Consider the following 25,113-nt stretch of genomic DNA (forward strand, 5'->3'; position numbering starts at 1 on the left):
AACATTTAAAGAAGGATTTTTTTTTGGAAAATGACGAGGACCGAGTGACAGTGATGCTATGGGTCAAAGAAGAATCTGAGAGCTTTTTGCCCACAAGTAATATCTATTATAGAAAAAGCACATGTTTATTACTAGATAAATGTCAATATTTATGAGTATAATCATATAATCGTACTTTAGACCTGACGCCAATAATTGCTCCTACAAAAAGTGAACTTTATTGTAACCAAAAAGAACGCAGAGTTTGTTGTTGTGTTAAAGTTGTGAAATCAGCTTACAAAATAATTTATTGTCAACACTTTGGCTCTGATGATAATGAAATAAACAATGTACTGATGGTTAATCTTTGCGTAATTGATAGTTTGTACAATTTGAAATGTCATGCTTATTGTTTTAATCTCGTAGTGAGTGCTGTATGGTTCAGTTTCACTGGCAGTTTATCTGTATTCACGAACATACAAACTTAGAAAAATGGACCGTAGTGTTGGTAACAATCATGGGTATGTATTTAAATTCCAGTATAAAGGTGCTCGGTTAATAGAAATAATTTGAAAACATAATTTTTTTAATTATAGGTAAAAGTATTTTTCAAAATTGTTAATAGGTTTTCCTGAATCTTCGGCACATTTTCTGATCATTTTATGAAATATCCTTTCAAATATGTACTTTTAAATTTCACTATGTTTTTGGGTGAAATTTTTCTTGGACAGTATCCAAAAACGTAGGATTCATTTCACAACTATAAATATACCGATATCCCACATTTTGTTTTATAGCCAATAATGTTCTTATTAAAGTCAAGCTAGGTCATTACTAAATTAGAGTCAAAAATGTTCACATTATAAATATTCACCGAAACAAGAATTTTAGTTCTAATAATTAAAGAAATACAAAGGGCGTTACTGTGTGATTACATGTTTTTTTTTAGTTATCAGCCCATAATATTTAATGATTACTTATTTATCTTTATTTATTTATTTGATAAACTTGTTATTTTTATCACCAATCTGTCCTCTCAATCTTGTGGTCACTAGTGAAAAGTTTGTTTTTGTAATTTTTTGAATACTTGTACTCTGAACTGATCAAGTATTATAACAACATTAATAACCTAAACTCTCGCTAAAAATCTTCGCTCATGCGCATTAACTCAAGCCACTGAATAACTTACAGACCATGACCTATGCCGTTCGCAAGGTGAACAAGAAGTTCCTGAAGAGAAAATGTTTTTCTTGATATTTTCCCATTGAGATGAAGATTTTGCGAGAATTTTACTTACCATAATTTATTATTCATTTTTGTATATACAAATTTTGTTTTATTTTATTTTATTGTATAAACCATCACCGGTTAGAATGTAGTCTAACACAGGAATAATGATATATATGCAGTTTTAAAATCTATGTCAAAAACAGAACAAAATAAGAAACGTGGAAACTAGGATAGAATGACGTGAATGCGATCTGCTAATAAAACAACGTTTTTGGAATCTTTAGCTGGAGCAAAGGTTGCCTGATAAGAAAACATAAATAACGTGCGATTAACAAAATTGCCCTCTAATCGGCCCTGCATTTTAAACAGTTTTTTCATTTCCTGTTTTGAGCAGTGGACAATGAGAAATATAGTTTCCTCGTTCATATTATAAATTAAGCTTAAGCGTATATAGATACTAAATTAAGCTTCTTCCTTCAACCTAAAAACAATGACGTTTACAGTATTTCAGTATTTCTATCCGTTCTCACCTATGTATAGTTTTTGGAAAAGATAGCATTTAAAAACAAAAATTTGTTCTAAATTCGATTTTTACTTACATATCTATATTTCTACCAATAATGTAGAATATAGGCTCTTAGATAGAATTTAGGATACTTTATACAAAATTGATAATGAGTATCACTTTTTAAGTGAGTTGTGAATAATAAAATTACATTTCTATTTTCATGATAAATATTTACCCCAGGTTCAAGTACACTGTTGGTGGAGGTGTTCTTTCCGAAGAGCAACGCCGATTCTATGAGGTTAATGGATACGTCGTAATAAAAAATAACGTCAGTGAAGCTCTCATAGACGAAGTTAGGTATTTACTTTACTGAAGCATAAAGTTAATTCTTTATTATAAATATTATTGTAGTAACAGGCTTGTGGAAATTTGCGATGGCAAAGTTAAAGGGGGTTTAATGAGAATCGTGAAAGATCCTTCATTGAAGCAAAAAGGTGTACAAGGCATTAATTCAGTACATAAGGTATTTTGCTCCAAAAATAAATTTGCTTGTAGAAGAATAAAAAAAAAGCAATTCATGTGTATATCTGTTTCATTAAGCAAATTGTACTACTTTGTCGTTATTAAAACAGACATTTTAGTGTCATATTCTTTTGCCAAATTAATTTATTTTGTCCAAGGTTATTGAACCAAAAGGATTTTAGCAATTCATTGCAAACAAATTTATTTAATTTTATCAAGAAAAATACAGATGTGATAGTGACATAATTAACTTTGAGCTAACTTTGAAATAAGTGAGTATGTAATTTTTAGGTTCAAGATTTCCTTTATGATGATATTCTTTTTAAATATGCCAGTGATCCTGCAGTAACGGCTGTTGTTACTAGTATTATAGGACCTAATATTACTGGAACACATTCTATGCTTTTAAATAAACCTCCAGATGCCGATCCTGGTTCTTCATTGCATCCGGTGCATCAAGTAATTTTTTATATTTTAACACTCAAAAATTTGGCAGCTGAGTATTTTAGGATCTTCACGCTTTTCCATTTAGGCCCGCGGACCGAATTGTAGCCTCATGGACTGCAATGGAAAAAATTGATAGGAGCAATGGAGGTCTTTATGTCGTACCTGGATCACACAATCTGGAACTGCAACTGCATGATTATTTTGAGGTAAAAAAATATGTATATACATTAGGGTGATTAAAAAAAAAAATAATTTTTTTTTTCGTGTCAAAGAGGCTCAAAAGTTTCTTTTCAACGTAAAAAAATACCAGTTAAAAGTTGAGCTCTTAATATTAATATTAAGACCGTCCGCATCGCGTTTTTCTATTTCCCATAAGAATAACATGGGAAAATTTTTGTTTGCACCTTCTGATTTTTATTGCTAGCCCGTCGTGTGTCGTGAAAAAAATTCAATCACATATTTTTATAGAGAATTGAACGCTCTACAAAAAGTGTCTCCTATGATTTTGCGAGAAACCGGACTATGATTTTTTAACCCACTGATGCTGAAAATGTTCGGAAAGAGTTTTACTGGCCTTATTATAGCATAAAATTATAAACAATTACTGTTTAAAAAACTAAATTTAAAATGTGTATACATTTTTGTGGTGATTTATTCCAATAAGACCATCAAATTTATTGTAATGCATCAAAAACGTCAAAATTTGGATAAATTTAACTTTAGCCTAAAATAACTCTTCAACTATCAGGTTTCTCGCACAATCATAGGAGACACTTTTTGTAGAGCGTTCAATTCTCTATAAAAATATGTGATTGAATTTTTTTCACGACACACGACGGGCTAGCAATAAAAATCAGAAGGTGCAAACAAAAATTTTCCCATGTTATTCTTATGGGAAATAGAAAAACGCGATGCGGACGGTCTTAATATTAATATTAAGAGCTCAAATTTTAACTGGTATTTTTTTACGTTGAAAAGAAACTTTTGAACCTCTTTGCACGAAAAAAAAAATAATTTTTTTTTTTTTGAATCACCCTAATATAATAAGCATTCACGTTCGGTAGAAGTAACTGACAGAAACTTTTCTATGGTTAAGTTGCAATCTTAAGATCACTAGAAATTTAAGATTGGCATCAACTGTCTAATTTTCTAATTCAAATGTCAAATCTGAATTGTGTGGAAAAAAACCGAAGTTTTTCTAATTTCAACACGCTTCGTTTCAAGAAAATCCTTAAATACAGCATGGAAACAATTTCCATAAAAGTAATCACGAGAAAGCTCATTTTAAAGGAAAAGAAACAAGAAATATTTCGTGGTTTTCAAAAAATTGGGTAAAACGGAAACAGTTAAACTGGTGGCAGAAATATTCTCCGTAAAGTTCGCTAGTGTTGTCGAGTGTTTTTCGAATTTTAAAATAATACAGATACAGCGGCGCTTGTGCCGTTAATATTATAATCAGAATCAGAAAGACGCCTGCGCAGATTTATATACCTACATGCTTTGTTGGTTCCGTTCTACAATTGGTTTTTAAGTTTTATATAATCGTTATTGTTTTGTAAGAGGTAAAACACTCGGCTTTGAAAATAATTGTACGTAATACACGTATAAATTTAGGTTTCCGAAGGCGAAGTTTTTCACATTTTAAACACGTTATAGCTGCCAGAATCAAATTTCTAAGGCGGTACCTATCTCCAATTGCGTGATTGTGGTGAAGATTTACTTTTCATTTTCTTGGATGAGACATGGATATACCAGAACGGATCCATGGTGAAATTGTGGATCCATGATGATGACATCAAAGCTTGTCCTCCTAAAAAAACTAGTGAAGGGAAAAGATTCAAAATTTTACATGCGGGTTGCTCTTTGGGCTTTTAGAGGGATGCGATTTTCTCCTTGGTTCAAAAATAGATTCACCAGATTACCACAAAACCATCACATTTTCGATATTTGACCTTTACTTACTTACATGTCACATTTTTGATACCTACTTTCTGACATTCCAGTAATACATTATACACTAGAACAATTATGTCCGCAATTACACAGCTTAAAAAAAAAAGTTACCAAATCTAGTTACATCTACCGAACGTGAATTCCTTATACATACATGTTACAGTGAAAAGTTTAGATGGTCCTTATTTCAAGTCTAGGAACGGTTTTTTATTTTTATTTTGTAGAAAAATTTGTTTGTGTATTACTAAAAAAGTTTCGCTTTTGGTGAAATATTCATAACAAAATTACAAAAGCATTATCTGTGCATATTATGAAAAAAATATTTATTGTAGTGGAATATACTGAGCTGTTCTTGTTTGTTTCAGGATTTCAAAAATACTTTATATTTTGGGGTAAAAGGCTTTGATCACTTACCTAAAGCCTATTTGGAAATGGAGAAGGGGGACACCGTATTTTTCCATCCACTTATTTTACATGGCTCTGGACCTAACTTCACAAAAGTACTTTCTTGTGTAAACATATATTGAAGTGATAAGTAGTAAACGATGTTATTTTCAGCGATTTAGAAAAGCAATATCTTGTCATTATGCTGATTCCAATTGTTCATTTTTTGATGTAAAAGGAACAGTGCAAGAAAACGTTGCGGTTGAAATCATGGATCTTCTTTCAAAATTTGGATATTCAGGCAATTTTATTGTATGTGAGATATTACTTGAGTTAATAGTAGTTTTAATGTCAATTTGTTTTAGGGATACTGGAAAATGAAAAGTCGTTTAATCAAGGGACCTCCTGGAAACTTTCAAAATTTTGATAGCCATTTATAGAGTTTGTGATATATTCTCTCTTTTTTCCTCACATTAATTAAAACTAAATGTTTAGAACTTTGTACTGAGGTAGATATAGTGTAAACTTGTAGTGCTTTCTTTTTTTTTACAGGAAGTACCACAAAATAGTATGCCACAAGTAGCTGTGACTATATATATCGGTAGCAATAAGAATTTTCTAATCTGATTGAAATTAATTTCACAGTGTGATCTATTTGTGAAAACAACAAAAATAGTCAGAAGGACGTTGTAAAAGGAACCAGAAATGTTATATATCCTTCAGGGTGTTTACTGTTTAAACTAGTACAGTAGAATTGAGTTTTAGGATTTGTGCGTAAACCATTGTTTTTCCTTGCAAATTATAGGAATTACGAATGCTATTGTTGTCTATTTTACGAATACAATAACCAATTTGTGGTAGTGAGTAACACTGTGTTAATGGTATAACATTAAAAAAAAATCAAAATAAAATAAAAACATTGAATTACTCTCTCTACTAACTACTGGACTAATACATATATGTTAATATAGTGATAAATGAAGAACATACAACGGCTGTGGGTTAATTTTCTTTTGGTGCATGGAACTCGTAAACACTGTGGAAAATTCTTGTAAGAACGAATTATAAAGTATGATTTAAAAGTTGAAAGGACAGTGATTCACTTCAGATTAAGTGATATTCTTTTTTGGTCTAATTTTTTTCAATCTGGTTATATCATCTACAAATTGTGATTTTTGTTCCTGGTTTTTGGTGAGTTATTTTCATTATTATTTATTCGTCAAAAATACAGACTAGTGTCTTTTTGGCTTTCTCAAATTTGAGGCAAATTTGATTTTTAAATTTATATTACCGGTGTTATTCCTTCATTTCTTGTCTACTGATAAGTCGTTCTTTTTTTGTGGTGAGAAGTACGAGATCGTGCTTCGATTTTTAAAGTGTACTTGTCCATATTTGGAACAAAGTGTGAGTTTAGCACCTGATAGTACCATCAGAGAATACCAGAATGGTATTTTTATCAAAATTAGTACCCATATCATCAGAAGAACACCACTGAAAAATATTACCCAAAGCCAAATCCCTTTGTAATAACATGCAATCATCTAAATTCTTAATCGCTTTGCACACCGTTGAATCATCCGCGAAAAGAAGTAATTCTGAAAATTTAACGGCATCGAAAATATAATTGATAAAAATAAGAATAAAAGTGGACCACAATACCAGCCTTGTGGGACACCTGGACAAACTATAACCGGATCAGAGATAAAATTCTCTATTTTGATGAACTGTTTCCTATCACTAATAAAGCTTTTAATCCATCGAAGAAACCTGGTACCAAAATTTATCATCTTTAATTTATGTAACAAAATATTATGATTAACTCTATCGAATGCTTTGGAGAAATCTTCATAGATGGAGTCAACCTGAAGTCCTTTATCCAAAGCATTGACAATGTAATCCTGATAAAATATTAGTGGATCGTCCTTGACAAAATCGGTGTTGCCGACTATGAATAAAATGCTTGCACGATAATTTTAGCTGGTTAGATATAAGTTTGTCTAAAAGCTTGGGAATAACCGACTGAGTACATACCCCTCTATAGTTTGTAACGAGTTCTCAGTTTCCAGATTTAAAAATAGGGACTAAAAAACTTTCTTTCCAGATATTCGGAACCACACCAGAAGAAAAGAATAAATTATGCAAAAGGTGTATGTATGGGTTAGGTACAAGAAACCAGAAATCTTGTTGAAATTTCATCAGTATAAGTTAATTGATTATTACTATGGATTTAAATATTATCGACTAGAGGTTTTAATAGTGTGAAATACTTAGTTACGTAATCATTATGTATAGTGGTGGTGTTTATCCATTAATCTGTTATGAACTCTCATATAAGAGTTGTTCTTACCAGTGTAAACAGCTCAAATGCACATAATTAAACAGTTTTTTAATTTTTCAGATAACTTTATGGTTACTACACAAGTTAAAAAATCTGTTCTTAAAGGAAATTAAAATTAGGAAAAAGAAACAAAAAGTAATTATTCACTTAGTAATATTACAGAAAAATTTTACGAAATGATGGGCTTTTTGCGGACTATTACTACTTCCACATTGGGGTAAGATTGTACTTGTAGTCTTTGTATTTTCTTAAACAACTTACTAATTTAATAACTTTCTTATTAGTATTACCAATACATTCAAAAACTTGGGAGTTTCTTAATTTCTTATCGTTAATTCGAACTCTATTATAACTTTTAGACGTCAGCTGAGATGGTGAAGAGAGCACATACTTTTTACTGTTAATGGTTTTCATGTTTTTGTTGTTTTTTTAATATTATTTGCTGTTTTCATGTACAACCTTCTTGTTACTAACCCATGCTGGGAACAGCAAAAAATATTCTTTTTTTTTATCATTTCTTCCTTGAAAATAAAAAAAATTGAAACCTCGATGGAAAAATTATAGTAGGTGCATAAATCACATTTAATAAGGCATACAGTTTGTTTTTCCAATTTGACCTCGTACAGTGACTTTAAAAAACATACTGTATTAGACTTTGTAACGGTAAGTTTGTAAACATTTTATGCGTAGTGGTTGTTTTATTTCATTTGAAAAGTCATCCAAATATTATCTAAATTTTGTCTTGCTCATCCCTCCTAAAAAATTGATGACGTCACCTCAAAATATTGCTGAATAAATCCTATCTTAAATGTGTAAAATATGATGAGTCTCTACTTGTGATTTACCACTGCATTAATATTTTTTAAATTTGCTTGAACAGGTGTCTTGAAAACATTAATGACTGAGTTAATTTATTTTATTGATTAAATCAAGAATTGCGAAACTGATTACTTTGATATCTTACACACGTTTTGAAGTTGTTGTAAGAACAGTAACTTTTTAATTAAAATGTATGTGTTTATCAACCTCAAAAAATTTTGTCGGAAAGATAGACAGACGGAAACGGGAGACCTATTTCTTCGTAATTTAGGGGTCATGAAAGGTCGAGAAAGAATAAGTAGTAGAGAGTATTAACTTCTGGCAAATAATGTTTATTACTTGTCTAATTACGAATAAACATCTGCACAGACGCAAAGTAATGTCAGATGGAAACGATTGGCACATCTTTTGAAGAATTATTTTTTATTACTGAGAAAACATGAAATCAGCGGATTGATTCTGTTACAGTCCTTCCTTAGCTTACACTCGTGAAATAAAAATTTAACATGACATTAAACGAAATATTGCCTTATAAACAGATTGTGTTAATATCTAGGAGTAAAACATTTTAAGCAAGTTGTTATAATCACTTTTTGCAGATGATTAAGTTAACACCCTATATTTTAAACTTTAATCGATTGCAGGAAGTATACTCATGGTGGAGGTGCTTTGTCTGAAGAGGAACACCGATTCTATGAAGTTAATGGATACATTATAAGAAAAAACAATGTCAGTGATGCTTTATTAGACGAAATTGGGTACCAATTTTTCTGAATCAGAAAATTAATTTCGTATCATAAATATTATTTTAGTACAAGATTTGTTGACATTTGCAATGGTAAAATTGATGTGGGTATGGAGATCAGACTTGTGAAAGATGCTTCGCTGAAGCAAAAAGTTGTAAAAGGCGTTAATTCAGTGCGTAAGGTGATCATGTTCCCCATATTTGAACTTATCTGCTAATGAAAGTAGCGAGTGTTCAAATATTTATGCTTGTTTCTTAAATCAGTGTGTTTATGTAAGACTTTCTCAACATTAATTAAATTTGCACCAACTAAAACATATTTTTGATACTATATTTCGCAGAATTTAATTTTTTTCGATTGAAATTTTTTGTGTATAGGTATATAATTCAAGTAACTGATCATGAAATAAATCAATCTTTAAGTAATTTTTAGGTACAAGATTGTCTGCATGATGATATTTTTTCTAAATATGTTAGCGATCCTGCTGTAACGGATATTGTTACTAGTATTATAGGGCCTAATATCACTGCAATACATTGCATGCTTCTAAATAAACCACTCGATGCAAATCCTAATTCTTCAATGGATCCACTACATCAAGTAAATTTTTATAATTTATTACACAAAAATTCGACTGTGCAGTATTTTAGGATCTCCATGGTTTTCCATTCAGGCCCCCGGAACGAATTGTAGCCTCATGGACGGCATTGGAAAATGTTGATAAAGACAATGGAGGTCTTTATATGGTACCGGGAACACACACTTTAGAACTGCAACCACATGATTATTTTGAGGTAAAAATATTTATAAATAATAGTTATTTATGTATTAAGGGCATAATCAGGGAGATTATGGCACGAGGGAATGTTTAAAGCCCGACGAAGGAGAGCTTTTAATTTCCCGAGTGCCACAATCGACAATTATGCACGTGGTACATAACAACGTTTTATTCTATTTTAGATTCTAAACTATTTTTAACGAAATATTGAGTATTTTCGGCAAGACTGTGTGAATTGTGCCGATGCGAATTTTAATACATAGCTGGCTATTATTTTGATGTTGTTATGGATACCACGTTGATTATTTGATAATTCGTTTTTCAAAATGTAAATTAAAGAAGCGGAAAACGTTTATTCAAACGAAAGTTTAGAAGAATTTGAAGTCGGTCAGGTAATGATTTGATAAAATATTGTTTTTCCAACTTAAGAAAAACGTTGAATATCGAAGCGTGTTTGAATAATTGATTAGTGTAAATGAACAATCAATTGTTGCTTAACAATTTTTGACAGATTTGTGCTAAAAAGGCCAATTTAAGCCCGCATTTGGGTGCTTATAAATAAGATTATGGTTCTAAAATAGAATAAATGTATATAAATTGTATCACAGTGACAAGTTTGTATAAAACGTACTGTTACGTTGAGCACCATGGCTTGATTTGTTTAAGTTTCCTTTATTTAATAAAATGTAAAAAGGACTAACTATTATAACGATTTATGTACAGAATAACTTCGTGGTTCACTTGTATGAATTCGCTCACTCGTTGAGCTCGGCTTCTTGACTGTATAATCGTTCCCGACGGTGGCATCTATTTAAATCCCTGCATTTCTATAGATGGATCGCAAACGCCGTTTCTAGGTTTTTTCTAGACCCCACAATCGAGACTTCCCGGTAGACGACTCCAGACTTGTCTTTATGCGAACGCCGCGTTCGCGTTCGATGAGTGATCACCGGCGTACGACCAGAAAGTTCTCGACGGCCCATAGACGTCGTACTGGGGGGGTGGGGGGGGGGGGGCGTATGAGTTTATTTCGTAACAATATATAACTAAACGTATTTTTTATTTAATATTTCAATTGTGTACTGTTTTAATTGATTTTATTGTTTTTAACAGTGAGATTATGACAAATTACTAATTAATGTTTCTTGAATTTGTGTCTTTCATTCAGTCCATTTTTTGTTAATATCTTTTTGAAGCATCATTGTAATTTAACATTTACTTTTAAACCTCCATTACAAAGCAATTCTTTCACAGTTCTTATACATATTACTTTAATGGATGTCGACTGATGAGTAATTTTTTGCTTTTTTCGGTAAACTTAATTATGGTAAAATATTGATATTTTTTTTGCTGGCAGGCTAGTTTATATTATGAAAGACGGATTGTAGTGGAATACACTCAAGTTATTTTTGTAACATCATTAAATTATAAAGATATTGAATTTTTGTTTTCGGCTTTTAAAAGTACCTTATATTTTGGTGTAAAAGGTTTTGACCATTTACCAAAAGTCTATTTGGATATGGAGAAGGGAGATACAGTATTTTTCCATCCACTTATTTTACACGGCTCTGGACCTAATATCACCAAAGTATTTTGTGTGTGTATATGAAGTAATAAATAGTATCCGTTATTTTCAGTGGTTAAGAAAATCAGTATCTTGTCATTATGCTGATTCTAACTGTTTGATGTGAAAGGAACGGTGCAAGAAAACGTTGGGACTGAAGTTGTGGATGTTATTTCAAAATATGGGTATTCATGCAGTTTTGTAGTACATAACATAATTATTACTTAAATTAATTGTAATTTTCATATCTACCATATTTTAGGAATACTGGAAAAGAAAAAGTCGTTTAATAAAGGGCCCTCCTGGAAACTTCCAAAGGTTTGAAAATCACTTATAGAGTTTTCATGTTTGTATTCTCTAATTTGTATTTAATTACTGAAAATTAATGTAAAATTTTTTATCCAGGAGGATACATGTAAATTGATTATTTTTTTTACAGAAAAGACCAGAATGTACTACGGTGGAAGAAATTATACTAGACGTTATATGGGTAATAAGAAGAATTTAACCCTATTGAAATTAGCTTTACAGAATGGAATATGTTGGATAATGCAGCAAATACAAAAAAATATTTTAAAAATTAGTTAACAATGGTTGAAATACTCTACGAACTAATACTAAACTAAAATGTGTTACTAGAACTTGATAAATAAAGTTTGTTGCTTCAATATTTTGTTATCGGTGTATATAACCAACATGGCGCACAGTATCTGTATTTTCATATATAATAATGAGATAATAAAGTATAAAATCCCTTGATCCTTGTTAAAATAATATTAATTCCCATGATCTTAAAGTGTTTTAAATTGTAACGGGCAACAGAAGGTTTAATAATTTTTTAATTTCATTGTTTTTTATAAAAATATTGTAGGAATATTGCGTGAATAATTTTAATAGGCGTACGCACTGTGAATAGTTTTCAGTTCAAATTTTTTGGATACATATATCATTAAATCAATAAACAAATGACAAAAGTGGTGATACGCATTATGTAGGGCTTATCTTTTATAGCTAATTAGCTTTTCGCCCGCGGCTTCGCTCGCGTAGACGATTCGTTGTGTTGAAGAGCTTTATTATCAGCCTTCAAGTAAAAAATGTGTTGAAGGACATTAATACAATTCCAGTAAAAATCAACATAAAAAATGTTTGCTCATAAAAACTTTGTCACCCCCTTTCATCTTCTTAGGGGTGGAATCTCGAAACAATCTGAAAAACGTGTTTCATTATTTGTGTTGATGAGTATTAATACCAAGTTCCCCGTAAAAATTTAAATTTACGGTAGAAATATTTTTCCATACAAACTTCGCCACCACTTTGTACTCCCTTGGGGGTTGAATCTTGGAAAATGCTTAAATACGGGTTTCATTCTTTGTATTGACGAGCATTAATTTAATATCAAGTTTCACGCAAAATTTTAAATTTACCATAGAAATACCTTACTATCTTGTATAAGAACGAATTATAAGGTATTGCAAGATCATCAGGTCGGTTCGCCGGAAGGTGAAGATAAATAAATTAAAAAAAAGTAATATTTGTATAAACTGACACTTTACTGCTCCTTTGAAAAACAATAGAAAATAAGCCATCATATTTTTAATTGGGCAAACTTATCTTCAGCATTTACGCTTCGTTTTTTTATTTTCTTCCGGTTTTTAGTAACCAGTTGCAATTTTGAAACATTTTGAGGTGTTGGTACTAGAAAATACATGATAATTTAAAGTATTTTGCTATTTCTGCATCCTTACGTGTTTTCCATGGAATGTAAACAGCATTTTTCTCGTCGAAAATTTCTGCATTGTCTTCACTTAGTTTTTTATTTTGTTTCAAAACACTGATTGAGACAGCTTTTTGTATAGCTGAGGGGTAATTTTTTGGTAGATCTATAACATGTGGAATTAGTGATTTTTTTCTTAATTATTGATGTTGATTACCAGGAATTTTATCCGCTAAGTTGATATTTTTATGCAGTCTATGCGCTATTCTCTCCCCGTGTAATCGTTTCAAAAAATTTCTCGTATGATCAGAAATGTTTTTTTGGTCCAGAATTTCTAAAATAACACATCATTTTTTTTAGTGAGGGATTATGCTTACCTAAACAATAAGCTGCGGCGATTAAGTCTTCTTTGTATAAACGATTTTTACAGATAGGATTATGAGCCAAAGAGAGATCTTTAAGATAAAACCATTCTCTTATTGTTTCACAAAGCTCATCAATGTTGCTGAGGTCATTGTGGGAAGCATTAAATACCCTTATTGATCTTAGTGGCGCTAAAGATGATATTGTCTGTATTTTATTATAAGATATATTTAATACTTGAAGAGATTGCTATATAGATAAAGTTAAAGAAAATATGTGTATATTTTCAATTATTTTATACTTACGGAAATTGCATAAATACTTCTAGGGTCAAAACACAAAGCATTTCCTTCGCATAAATATTGCTTTTCCAAATGCAATTCTTCGAGATGCTGCAAATTTTGTAAACCCTCTACTACGCTAATTGTATTGTGGCCTAAATACAATTTTTTTAGCTTTTGTAAATTATTTAAGTTTTCTATCTTAAGTATCCTATTTTTTTGTAAATATAAACTGGTTAAGTTATGGGCGCCGCCTAAATTTGCTATTTCATCGATTTCATTGTTATGAAAATAAGCCACAATTAGGTCTTGAGGATTTGATAATCGAGGCTACAAGAGGCTCTATAATGAAAGAACGTATCTAATTTATCAGCAAGTACTTACGATTTTTTTCAGGTATCTGTCATTCAGGTATATGTGAGTAACTTTTTTGTCTTTAAATTTTTGCACCAAATTTCTGGAAGATTTGACTTCAACTTTATCGTTCATACTTTCTCATTTTATCTCAACAAATTTCTAAAATAATAAACCTGTCAAAATAATAGTGTTACTTAGCAACCTTATTTCCATTCAAACATATGCACAGGGATCTTTCAATCGATAGTTTCAGTGTTTTCTATCTCTGCTTCACAATGTTATACGCTAAATATTAGTATATTAAGTATTAAGAACGGTAAGGGGTGTTTACTGGTCGAAGACAAAAGTTTGAAGACGGAGCGAAGCGACGTCTCCAATTTGTCTGAGACCAGTAAACCCCCTTAACGTTCGTGATGCTTATACTATTTTTTGTACGACCATCAAAAGATTTGCATCTTTTTATCAAATCCATAAATTGAAAGAATTTATATCGAACATCAACAAGGTCGTTTTTATAATTTAAAATTTGTTACTATGGTTTCGTTTAATATTAACAACAATTTTAAAAATCAATTTCCATTTTGACCTCTGTCGATTTAGATTTGATCTGGCTCTATTTGGAGTCAATTTTCCATCCGCGACTATTAGTGAGTGGTTTATTTGCTTAAAATATCAATCACGAGTAACTCTGAAAGCGAAAATATCGAAGTCGAACAAGCATGGAATTTAAAATAAAAAAAATCTTGAATGCATGATTACTTACCGTTCAGCTGAACAGTAAGTAATTTTCTTACCGTTCGCCTCTTGGTTGTTAGTCATAGCAACCCGTAAACTGAACTTACTGCTATGGAAACGTGTACGGTAAATGATCGAAAAAGTGATGGTCGTACAAAAATGTATTTTAGGTTATTTCATATAGGTCACTCTTTATTCTAAGCTTATGTATTTTTATTTTTGTCATTTTTGACACTACAGGCGTGCTAATACTAGATGCGACGTGACAAATCTTTTACTTAGTTAAGGGTGTTAAAAAAATAATTTCGCCAATTACAGTTTAATGAATATATTTTTTTAAATTGTAGGTATTTATTTTAATATTTTTTATTGATTAATTTTTAAACCAAGAACAGTCATCCCGTCCAGTATCTTGTTGTTATTATTATAAAAAATTTGAGTTTGGCAACCATACTTTATTTTAAACATCATTTTTTGTAAAACATGTCAAATAATTTCTTTCTGATGCAACTCCTACATATTTTTTTTATTCCGACAGGACAATAAAACCACGATCAAAGGCAGCCACGGATTTTTAATCATTGTATTTTCAATCTGAGTCTTCAATTTCTTAACGGTAATCTAAGAAATAAAGTTCATTATATAGTGTATCCAAAGCTCTGGGTGTCTACGTGCATCATACACGTCTGGAAGCTCTTACAACAGAATGTGAATTTTTTAAATTAAAAACATGTATTTAAGTCAAAAGCGCTTTATTGTTAACACACAGTAGTCTACCTGTACAAATTAGGTTTTCATATACATACTTATTTAACAATGTGAATTTTACACTGGACCGATTAGTATCTACTTTATTGCAAATGTAAAATAGGCAAGGGAAAAAGTCTAACGATCACACTGTATATGATTGCTCGTCTAGTGTCAGCTACTCTACAATGATATGAAGACAGTGCGTTTGTGTGTAAAGGCACGTTTACACCACCTCCAACTTCAATCCTTGTTATTTAGAAAGTGGAAACGTTCCCTAATGCTTCGTTAACTCTTTCCCACGCGCAGATCAAAAAGAAATGAAAAGATACAAAAAGCTCATCCTTATTCTTAATCAAGACTATCTACAATCCTAACACAAATCCTTAGAGACCTGCCGGAGCCGTGTTAGAGGCTCGGATGCAGATATGACACACAACTATTATTAATAGGGGCTTTGTGTGAAGAGACGACGACACGAATCACCAAAAACACCTAAATTAGGCCTTCTCTTCAGACAGATTCGTATCGTTTGTTTCTTACTATTGTTCCCTTAATAGCTCCAAGTAGTCAGCCTTATTTTTAATTTCAGAAATCACACATTAATTAGTACACATTAATGTCATCGGTGAAGTAGAAATTGTTTTTAGGCTCGCTTCCACTTCTGTTTATTGACTTTAAACCTCACATTCTCCCACGTTGTGTCCCACTTCTGAATGATTAATTACTTGCAGTCGATAGTCTGTGTTCAAGACTAAATCTGCAACGCAGCCTTTGATTCCATGCTTGTACCTTGTAAAGGACTGAAGGGAAGTGTTTGGCATTCCTCCTACGTAGAGGCCTTCATTCTCTCCTAGAGAAATGCTCATGGGAGGAATTTCTACGGACTGACGGGTCATCGCTGGCCCGTTGTCAACAATCAAGACAGCGGACGATCCATCTCTGAAATAAATTTTCATTACAATCCGTGATCTACAGCATGTGAAAAACGATTTTATACATCACCACTTCTACGCTCATTTTTATGTGACAAAACAATTTCATTTTAAAGAAAATCAAATGGCTTAAAAAAATGTAGAAAAAAGAAAATTAATCTTCGTACCAAATCAGGATAAACTGTTAAATTCTTATTGATCTGTTGGGAAAAGGCCATGTATGTGAGAGAGCGAGGGAGAGAGAACCGCAATTTGTTAAAATATAATGATAGTGTTATTTTAATTTTTAAATTTCAGAACAGCGTCATGTTGACCAAGGGTTTAATAGCGTGACCAGCATAAGATTTGATTTAAAGGTGAAGTTAAATGAGCTGTGTTTGAAACAAACGTGCTAATACATACATATGTAATTTTGTTTTAGATAATTTGCTATAGATAAAGCAGAAAGTTGAGCATGCACGATTTCTGCCTGAAAACCCGATCAGTAGCGAATTCAATTTATAAATAGCGTTAGACGGAGAATCCTCATAGATAGGTAAACACATTTATAAATGTAGTAGTCTACTGTCCTTGTGCAAGGAACCACGTTTTATATAGTTAATAATAAATAAACGATGAAACCGGTTTTCATCTTTTAATGCTTTCGAAACGTTCCTACATAAATTTGGTCCTTCAAGTTGGATGAAGGAACGGACATAAATTTGGTCCTTCGGGTTCAATCAAGAAACACACAAATAATGTAAAATGACATTTTTTCAAATTGTTCATCCATGTGACATTGTTTTTCATTTAGCAGACCGTTGGAACAAGCACCTATCGAGAAATGTGTAGATTATTTAATGTTACTTATCCTGATCCAATGCCACAATGAACAATGAAAAGTTTTATAAATGTAGGACACGTCCGAGATCTTTCTCATACTAGACGTCCTACAATGCAGGAATGGGTACAACTGGATGTATTATTGGCTTTATTAGCTTGTATCAGATGCTGAGATAAGAAAAACCATGTAGACAAAATATCCCGAATAAAAAAGTAACATATAAATTCCAGTTGTATGAGCTTGCTGAAGGAGACTTCAACAAACACGTAGAATTTTGCGACACAATAATGCTCATGTCTGATGCAGATCCACCTTTTGATCGTTCAGTAAATAAAAAAAGATGTAGATAACGTATTCGAGTAAGTAAGATGGATGCGAGAATTCCGCACTGAACATTCTTGTAAAGTCAATATTTCTTTGATCGGACTTTTCTTTTTTAACAGGAATCAGACGAAATAGTGATTTAGATTTTCTGAACAGTGTTTTTATTTCTGAATGATGAAGATCCGCATGTACTTGGTTGAATAATACTTTGTGTTACGCTACAAGGATGAAAGATTTTTGTTGGTCAGTTTCACCAGTACTTATTTCTTGTAATGAGTTTGTTATAAAAACAATCAAATTGCGAACTCTGTCACGCTTACTTTTACGGCAACGTTTAGTTGAAAACGAACATGAATTTTTAATCCCTTGCAGCAGAAAGAGGACAAGGTGGTAATTATTTATTAGGTTCGTTTAGATAGCTTTTTCTAAAAATACATCCAACGTTGTATTGTAACCAAGTATCAGAAAATAAATCCACTAACGTTACGTTTACTAGAACTAATGAGTTTCAGACAAAAGCTATAGATTTTCGAGTCAAATCCTGCATAATGAAACTATTCATCAGTTTAATTACAACGGTAAAAGGTACAAAGACAACGTAGTCATTAAAAACACGAAAAGCTAAGAAAACGAAACTTGCAATAGTAATGCGCAACTAAATTTGTTTTAATGAGCAAAGTATACCCAGTATATAAATTAATCATAATCACCTGATAGTGCACACGACCCATTAGACAGTTAACTGTAATCACCTAATTTAAGTTCATAAAACTTTGAATTCATTTTTTATTCTTAGCTTAATGAGCTGAAGTGAAGATTTTCCGAGTATGAAACGAGTACACCATTTGTCATCGTATGAATTTTCTTAAAGGCGAGCGCAGTTTGAATAATTAACCATGTCGCAAGATAAAATGACAATGGTGCTGTAATGTCAGCTCATTTTAAATCTCGAGGGATTCCACCGTAATGAAAATTAGTTATTTCGTGCAGAATTAAAGAAGACTCGAGCCTTATTACCTGACTGCTTTGACCCTGTGCCAGAGATTGTCATGGACGGTAGTAGAATTGTGCACAACAACCACTTCCTCTCCTCTCACAGTAAACCTGAGCACCAACGCGCCTTCTTCGAGTCCTAACGACAAGAATTCTCCATAACCCGAATTCATCCATAGTAATAATCCGGTTTCTGATGACACCTTAAACCGAACGTTAACATCTAGTGGATCAGAATTGAGGGCTTCGAGAGTGAAGGGCTCGTTATAGTGGAGGTAACTGTCTGTGCCGCGGAAGGAAGGAGGCCCTCTTGCACACAGTTGATCTCGGTAGCCCGGCTTGCATCTGAAACAATTTTCATAAAATTTAATACTTGATTTTAAAAGATAGTGTCATAAGCTTTCTAGTGTTATATACGGAAAACAATTTACGATGCAACATCTAAATCCAAATCTGGTATCTACTAAATCTCGACGTTTCAACAGAGCTGGAAGCGGTTATTATTAATAAAGATGGCACGCCAGAGGATAAAAGGCCCCAAAGTAAAAAATGTGTGAATACCATAAAAAGCATCACCAATAAAGTTTGATTAATCAGCAAGTGAACTAGACCTCCACACCATACCCAGATAGAAAAAGCTTGTGTGAGTAGTTAGTAAAGCAAAACCTGGTGATAAATCATCAATTCAGGGCGTTTCTAACTTGAATTCTGGTTGCAGGTATATTAAGTTGAAACCGGACACTCCGGAAAGGATTAAATTCATTTCTAAAATACAAAGTTTGGAACTTCATTTCCAAATAAAGCAGCTCAACCCAGATCACTAATATTCATCTTTAGAAAAGCAAGTGTAAACTCTGTGTGCTGTCAAAACGTGGTCATCAGTAGTTGCGTTGGGTTTTGCGTTGGTGTACATTGATTAACTCAAAATGAAAAAAATATACGTTTTGTTAATTAATTTTTCTTTCGTTCATTAAACAGTTTCAAAGCATACGGTGTATATTTTATTCAAGTGAACAAATAAATCAGTTTGGAATTATTATTTGTACAAGAAATAAACCGCTGTTGGACCACTCGTTGTATTGTATTGACCCAAGAAACATTTACTTTAAAGTCATTCATAGATTTCAAACTTATATTGACAATATTTTTTAACGAAGATGCATTTCTCTTTTAGTATTGCATCGACACACACGTTCTTTATAATGACGTCCATTGATTTTCTTCGTGTTAGAAGCACGATGTTTAAAAATGGACCTTTCATGGTGACACATCCTTTTATACCGTCGTTGGTATTCATAAAGCTGATCCAATTCGTTTGCTACACTTTCCAGAAAGCAAAAAATATTTTTAACATAGTTTCCTCACTTGTCCTAATTGTGATTCCAATTTCGTCAAACAACTTGTTTTGTTAACTAAAAATCTTTCACGTAAGTATAACTAGGAACAACTGATAGTTGCCTCGGTTTGAATAACGGCGTGGATGTTTCATTAATTCCAAGCCAGCTTAAGCAATGACAGATATTGCAACAGACGATGTGTTTATCTTGATGAAACAACACACCTCGTCTGAATTTGCCTCGTTGTCTGTCTCTTAATGTACGGTGTAATTTCGTTATTAATTAAGCAATTGCGTGTAATAAAATCACGTAATTGGAGTTCGTTTATGCAAATAATCAATTAAAATTATTTTCTCTGTAGACGGAATTATTTTGAATTTGCCTGCTCTGGCGAATCTTGTCTCCGTGTCTTGCTTTGGGATTTGCTTTGGGAATCGTGGTGATGAATCCACGATTTCACGATTCATCCATGAGTAAAATAGGAAATATTTAGTGCATTTTTACCATCAACAAAACGAGATTGCTCCTCTAGGAATACTATCGCGATTCAACTATGACATGATTATCACATTGTTCAATCGACATTTTTTCCGTGACTGCTACATCATATCCCATGTCGATAATACTGGTAATGGTATCATCAACACTCAAAAACTATGTTCTCATTTGTTCTTTAATTAACATGCCGGGTTTTTGTATAATTGTGACTACGACATAATCGTTATACACACGTTATAAGTAAGTATGTTATGAATACTATGAGTCAAATATTTAATGTACTAAGAATATGTGCGTGTCCAGAAAAAAAGTTGCTATTACTTAAAATTCACTTGACAGACAATATGTCAGATTACGCAGGAGAAGTTCTATCCCACCACGCAATGTCTCAGTATTATAATAACTAATAACTTACACTGATTCTTTGTTTATTTATTTTTGAAGTTTCGAACCTATTTATTTTCGTTTCAACTTTGAACAAAATATACTTCGTTGGTTTATCGCAAACAAGAATCCTCAGGGTTCGTCTCTTTGAGTTGTCTTTGTTCGTAATGCTAAATCAACGTTAGCCTTTAAAGACAAGTCGATATTTACAGCATCTCTGATATACTTGACCCATATTTTAGAGACTAATATGTAATAGTATTTCTCAATACAAATACAATACTTCCGTTAAAATAAAGCCAAAAATGCATTGCTTTGCAATAATTTTTTAATAAGTTAAAGAAAAAATGCTACTTCATCCGTCTGTAGTGTTAGTTTTTTGATTTATAATTAAAGAAAGGAAATACAATCTTACAAAGTTAGCCCTATTTGGCTTGGTTAAGATGCTAGTTTCTATGAAATATAGGAACATTTTTAAAAAAGTAACACTAGAGACATATAGATTAAAGTTTTGTCGTAACGATGGTAAAAATTATTTTTTGAAAATACCTTGTTTATCCAGAAAATTGATAGAAGTACAAACTATCTACAAAACGATTTGTACGTCAATGGGATGTGCTGCCTCCTGGTGTAATTTGATGAAAGTTTCAAAAGTACATTCCACTTCAAAAGTCGATTTGTATTGAAATAAGTAGTAGTGACGAGAGAGGCTTATATTTAAAAAATTTAAATTGTTTACGATGTATCTGAATGCTTTAAAAGCATAGCGTATGTTAGTTTAGTTGACGTTTCTACCGGAAGTAGCGAGCCTCTACTGCTTATGTGATTGATTTTTTCTTCTCCTCAGTTATTTGAAAAAATAGAAATTTAAAATATAGATTAAGGATTAATTAACACAAAGAAATTTTTATGTGCGTCAAATAGAATATATATTTTTACTATTTAAAAAATTTTTAAATAATGACATCCCAGGTTGGGGTACCATTCCCTAATTCGTTAAAATTTGTGATGACAGTTATATATTACAGAATGACGGTACCCCTACAGGAAACAATCCGGATTTAATTTTAGCGACCGATAAAGGTTTTATTCCCAATATTTCGTTGCTTGCTCGTTGCCGGCGTTCAAAACTCAATTCTCTTCTTCTTCAATAAGCTTATCTAAAAACTGTAGGCGATGGTGGTATAAAATAAAAGAAAAGAATGCATATTGTAGATAAGATAAACTTGCAAATATGCCGAATTTGCGCTACTTGATGTCTGGTCAACTGGTTTTACATAATCTGTTTCAAAGCTTTACCTAGTTCAGGTGCTTTTCTGTCTTTCAACTCGTTGTAAGTATTATATAGAATTTGAATACCACTACGGATACCTTATCAGTGAATTTAGTGTGTTGTGACAGTGTAGTTATTTCAAAATGGTAAAACGGAAAGGAAACAAAACAGGACTTTTTTTATCCGCGAAACGTCGGAAGTGTACAAATCTAGTAAATTATAACAGGTAAGATACAATTATGTAATTAGATACATAAAAATTGGTGTATATTAGTTAAAATTTATTTGATATCGTAGATACATACAGGGTTGCTAAAAAGTAAGGAAGTAGTTGAATATTGCGAGAACGATTTAACGGAACTTATTGACATTTGATGGTATACAAGTAAAAGTATTTGAACTCTTTCCTCTCAAATAGTATTCAAAGTTCCATAAACAACTTGATTTTTTTTTTAATTGGCATGAGGGGTCAAATTTAATTCTTTCTTTATTTGCACTAAAAAAAACATTAAAATAATAAATACAATTTGGAATATGTGAATTTTATTTGGCTTATAGGAAATGTTGTCTTTACCTATCATTGGTTCTTTACCACTTGTGCGTTGATAGAAAAATTAAATAAAAGTTAATAATAATTTTAAAAATTTAACTGAAATACAAGCAAAAAAATCCAAATTGTATTATTTTAATAGTTTTGTTGCCATTTATTTGAAAGAAAGAAAGACATGTGTTACATTACTGATTGCAGAAAAAATTTCTTTTTTAAAAAATATTAAATTTGACCCTTCGTGTTTTAAAAAAAAATCAATGTCGATAAAACAAATATTGATCAAAATTTGAATAGTATTTTAGACTAAAGAGTTCAAATATTTTTACTTTTGTACCACATTTCAATGAATTCTGATAAACCGTTCTCGCGATATTCAACTGCTTCCATACTTTTTAGCGACCCGTACATACAATTAATGGTTTAAAAAAACACGGGGCAAGATTAGCAAATCAGCTTCTCATAGATCAATAAAAAGCAATGGGAATGAGACATTTATGTCACTCTCATTTGCTCTGTTTTTTTCGATAAATGTATGTATTATATCAATGTTTATCTTAGTACCTATATTTTGGAAAACAATTTCTATATCTACTAATTTTTTAAAGGTGTAAAAGAGCTGGTTTACCCTACCTTAATAGAAGTACAACCTCGAAGAAAACATCAGCATCTGATAATGGAGAACCTTCTAATAACGAGAGGTATGAGTGTGTCTTTACCTTAGATCATATAATAAATAGATACCAATACTCAAACTGAAAGGTGTGACTAGACATGAAGCTATCTGTTGTCGTTTTCTACGTCCAGGGGAGTAGTATAATGCTATCCTTGTGAGATCACCACATCTTCATCTTTGTTATATGCATTTCATCTGTATATGTCTATTTCACTTCCATCCTTGTACCGCACCAGCGCAACAAGTCGCTTTTGACAGATGTTTCTTCTAACCTCTCTTTCGAGTTGTTGCACAAAAAACAATTTTAGAATTTAGAACAAAGATCCTATTTTAAGTGATGTAGTCATAAAGGATCACAATTGCTGCCCAATAATTTACTATTGCTTTCGTTATCTACTGTGAATTATTTATAAAATCAAGCTGTCAACATCTTTCTTCCGAAGTTAGTTCAGACATACTTCCTAAAACTTAGGCGCGCAAAATTCAAATAGTGATCAGGCAAGGATAGCTTCATTGTAATCCCTCCATGCACGAGAGAGATGTGTGACAGGAGGATGTCGTCACAGGCTGTCCTAGGGAAAGAACACAGCATGGTGGTATCTATTTATTATATGATCTAAGGTCTTTACTACATTAAAAATGCATTCTTTACTCTTCATTTTTTTATTTTAGTAGCACATGTAATGAAAGATTAAATTTTCCTTCTACGTCTTCCGCACACATTGAAGACTTTGAACAAGTAGAGAGTTCCGAAGTAAGTGTAGTATTTAACGTGTTTTTTTTAATTTGTATAAATATTACTTACAGAGTTATGTTTTTTCGAGCTGTGAAAAAAATTCAGAGGGTCCTTCAACAAAATCTTCTAATGAAACTCTTATTGGAAGACGTGTGGTTCACCTTCAACATTTTGTGGATTCATTGAAGACCATAAGCTGCCACAATAAAGTTTTTGGCTGTGATATAACAAATTTAGAATGTCGTAAGGAGACTCGACTTGGATTAAATTCTATCATTACTTTTAGATGCAATATGTGTAACGTCGATCTTAGTATACACACAAATCCTTTTGAGGGAAAAAATGAAAGTAGTAGCGAAAATATAGTGCAAGAATGTACTAAAACTATTAACATAAATACATCTTGTGTGGAAGGTATCATGAGTATTGGGTGTGGTTTTTATAATTTGCAAGAATTTTTGTCCTCTATGGAAATTCCTTGTATGGATGAAAAGACTTACAAAAAACATCATGACACAGTTAGTAAGGTTATAGAAAAAACTGCATTGGAAGAAATGAAAAAGTCTGCTGAAAAAGAAAAACAAATTGCAATAGAAAAAGGACATGTTGATAAAGACGGTATACCGTGTATTACAGTGGTAGGAGATGGCAGCTGGTCTAAGAGAAGTTATAGAACTAATTACAATGCTTTGTCAGGAACCGCGGCTGTTATGGGCCTTCAAACGGGTGAAGTATTATATTTAGGCATCAAAAATAAATTTTGCGTAATTTGCATCATGGCTCAAGAAAAACGTGAAGAACCTAAGCAGCATCAATGTTTTAGAAATTATAAAGGAACTTCTGCCGGCATGGAATCAACGGCGATCGTGGAAGCTTTCAAACAAAGTATATCCATGTATGGGTTAAAATATACAAAATTTGTGGCTGATGGTGACAGTAGCACCTACAAAAAACTTATTGAAGCCAGACCATACAAAGATATAACTATAGAGAAAATAGAGTGCAGGAACCATCTTCTCCGCAACTACGCTAATAAATTACGAAAATTGACCATAGACACACATTATCCTTTGAAAATGCGAAAACTTTTGACCGAACATAAAATAATGAAATTAAGAACAG

The 25,113-nt window shown here is 31.9% G+C and overlaps 4 protein-coding genes and 1 long non-coding RNA gene across 9 annotated transcripts in view; 3 read left to right on the forward strand and 2 right to left on the reverse strand.

The window, feature by feature from the left end:
- Positions 1 to 267: 267 nt before the first annotated feature.
- Positions 268 to 5,841, forward strand: LOC135134326 (phytanoyl-CoA dioxygenase, peroxisomal-like). 2 transcript variants are annotated; one of them, XR_010281284.1, is made up of 10 exons: positions 268 to 350; positions 406 to 500; positions 1,958 to 2,074; positions 2,129 to 2,240; positions 2,531 to 2,698; positions 2,749 to 2,892; positions 5,005 to 5,139; positions 5,198 to 5,335; positions 5,389 to 5,524; positions 5,576 to 5,841. XR_010281284.1 is itself a non-coding variant. In XM_064062967.1 (9 exons), the coding sequence occupies exons 2-9, from the start codon at positions 472 to 474 to the stop codon at positions 5,461 to 5,463; spliced, it is 918 nt and encodes a 305-aa protein (XP_063919037.1). In that variant the 5' UTR covers positions 268 to 350; positions 406 to 471; the 3' UTR covers positions 5,464 to 5,841. The 2 variants fall into 2 exon arrangements, 1 of the variants encoding a protein (XP_063919037.1); XM_064062967.1 differs by having other exon boundaries at positions 5,389 to 5,841.
- A 1,635-nt stretch (positions 5,842 to 7,476) lies between these two features.
- Positions 7,477 to 11,459, forward strand: LOC135134446 (phytanoyl-CoA dioxygenase, peroxisomal-like). The gene is made up of 6 exons (XM_064063123.1): positions 7,477 to 7,578; positions 8,825 to 8,938; positions 8,993 to 9,107; positions 9,359 to 9,526; positions 9,577 to 9,720; positions 11,342 to 11,459. Exons 1-6 carry the CDS (start codon positions 7,538 to 7,540, stop codon positions 11,393 to 11,395), a joined length of 636 nt encoding a protein of 211 aa, XP_063919193.1. The 5' UTR covers positions 7,477 to 7,537; the 3' UTR covers positions 11,396 to 11,459.
- Positions 11,455 to 11,824, forward strand: LOC135134448 (uncharacterized). Its single transcript, XR_010281311.1, has 3 exons — positions 11,455 to 11,472; positions 11,531 to 11,586; positions 11,708 to 11,824. It is a non-coding gene; the product is annotated as an uncharacterized LOC135134448 (long non-coding RNA).
- Positions 11,825 to 12,797: 973 nt separating this feature from the next.
- Positions 12,798 to 14,878, reverse strand: LOC135134307 (protein phosphatase 1 regulatory subunit 42-like). 4 transcript variants are annotated; one of them, XM_064062948.1, is made up of 7 exons: positions 14,778 to 14,878; positions 14,011 to 14,142; positions 13,651 to 13,956; positions 13,360 to 13,594; positions 13,200 to 13,316; positions 13,014 to 13,148; positions 12,798 to 12,963 (listed from the first exon to the last, which is right to left on the reverse strand). In XM_064062948.1, exons 2-7 carry the CDS (start codon positions 14,113 to 14,115, stop codon positions 12,854 to 12,856), a joined length of 1,008 nt encoding a protein of 335 aa, XP_063919018.1. In that variant the 5' UTR covers positions 14,116 to 14,142; positions 14,778 to 14,878; the 3' UTR covers positions 12,798 to 12,853. The 4 variants fall into 4 exon arrangements, with proteins under 4 accessions (XP_063919018.1, XP_063919020.1, XP_063919017.1 ...); XM_064062950.1 differs by having other exon boundaries at positions 13,360 to 13,552; positions 14,747 to 14,878; XM_064062947.1 differs by having other exon boundaries at positions 14,747 to 14,878.
- Positions 14,879 to 15,453: 575 nt separating this feature from the next.
- LOC135134368 (pikachurin-like) overlaps positions 15,454 to 25,113 on the reverse strand; it is a 147,632-nt gene continuing 137,972 nt past the window's right edge. The window contains exons 8-9 of the mRNA XM_064063022.1: positions 18,565 to 18,885; positions 15,454 to 16,407 (exon numbers count right to left, since the gene is read on the reverse strand). Coding sequence (XP_063919092.1) covers positions 16,143 to 16,407; positions 18,565 to 18,885 — 586 coding nt within the window. The 3' untranslated portion in view covers positions 15,454 to 16,142. The remainder of the gene's footprint in view (positions 16,408 to 18,564; positions 18,886 to 25,113) is intronic.

This window comes from Zophobas morio, unplaced genomic scaffold (assembly GCF_036711695.1).
Source record: "Zophobas morio isolate AGI-343-1 ecotype UQ-CSIRO unplaced genomic scaffold, CSIRO_AGI_Zmor_V1 ptg000023l, whole genome shotgun sequence".
NCBI lineage: Eukaryota > Metazoa > Arthropoda > Insecta > Coleoptera > Tenebrionidae > Zophobas > Zophobas morio.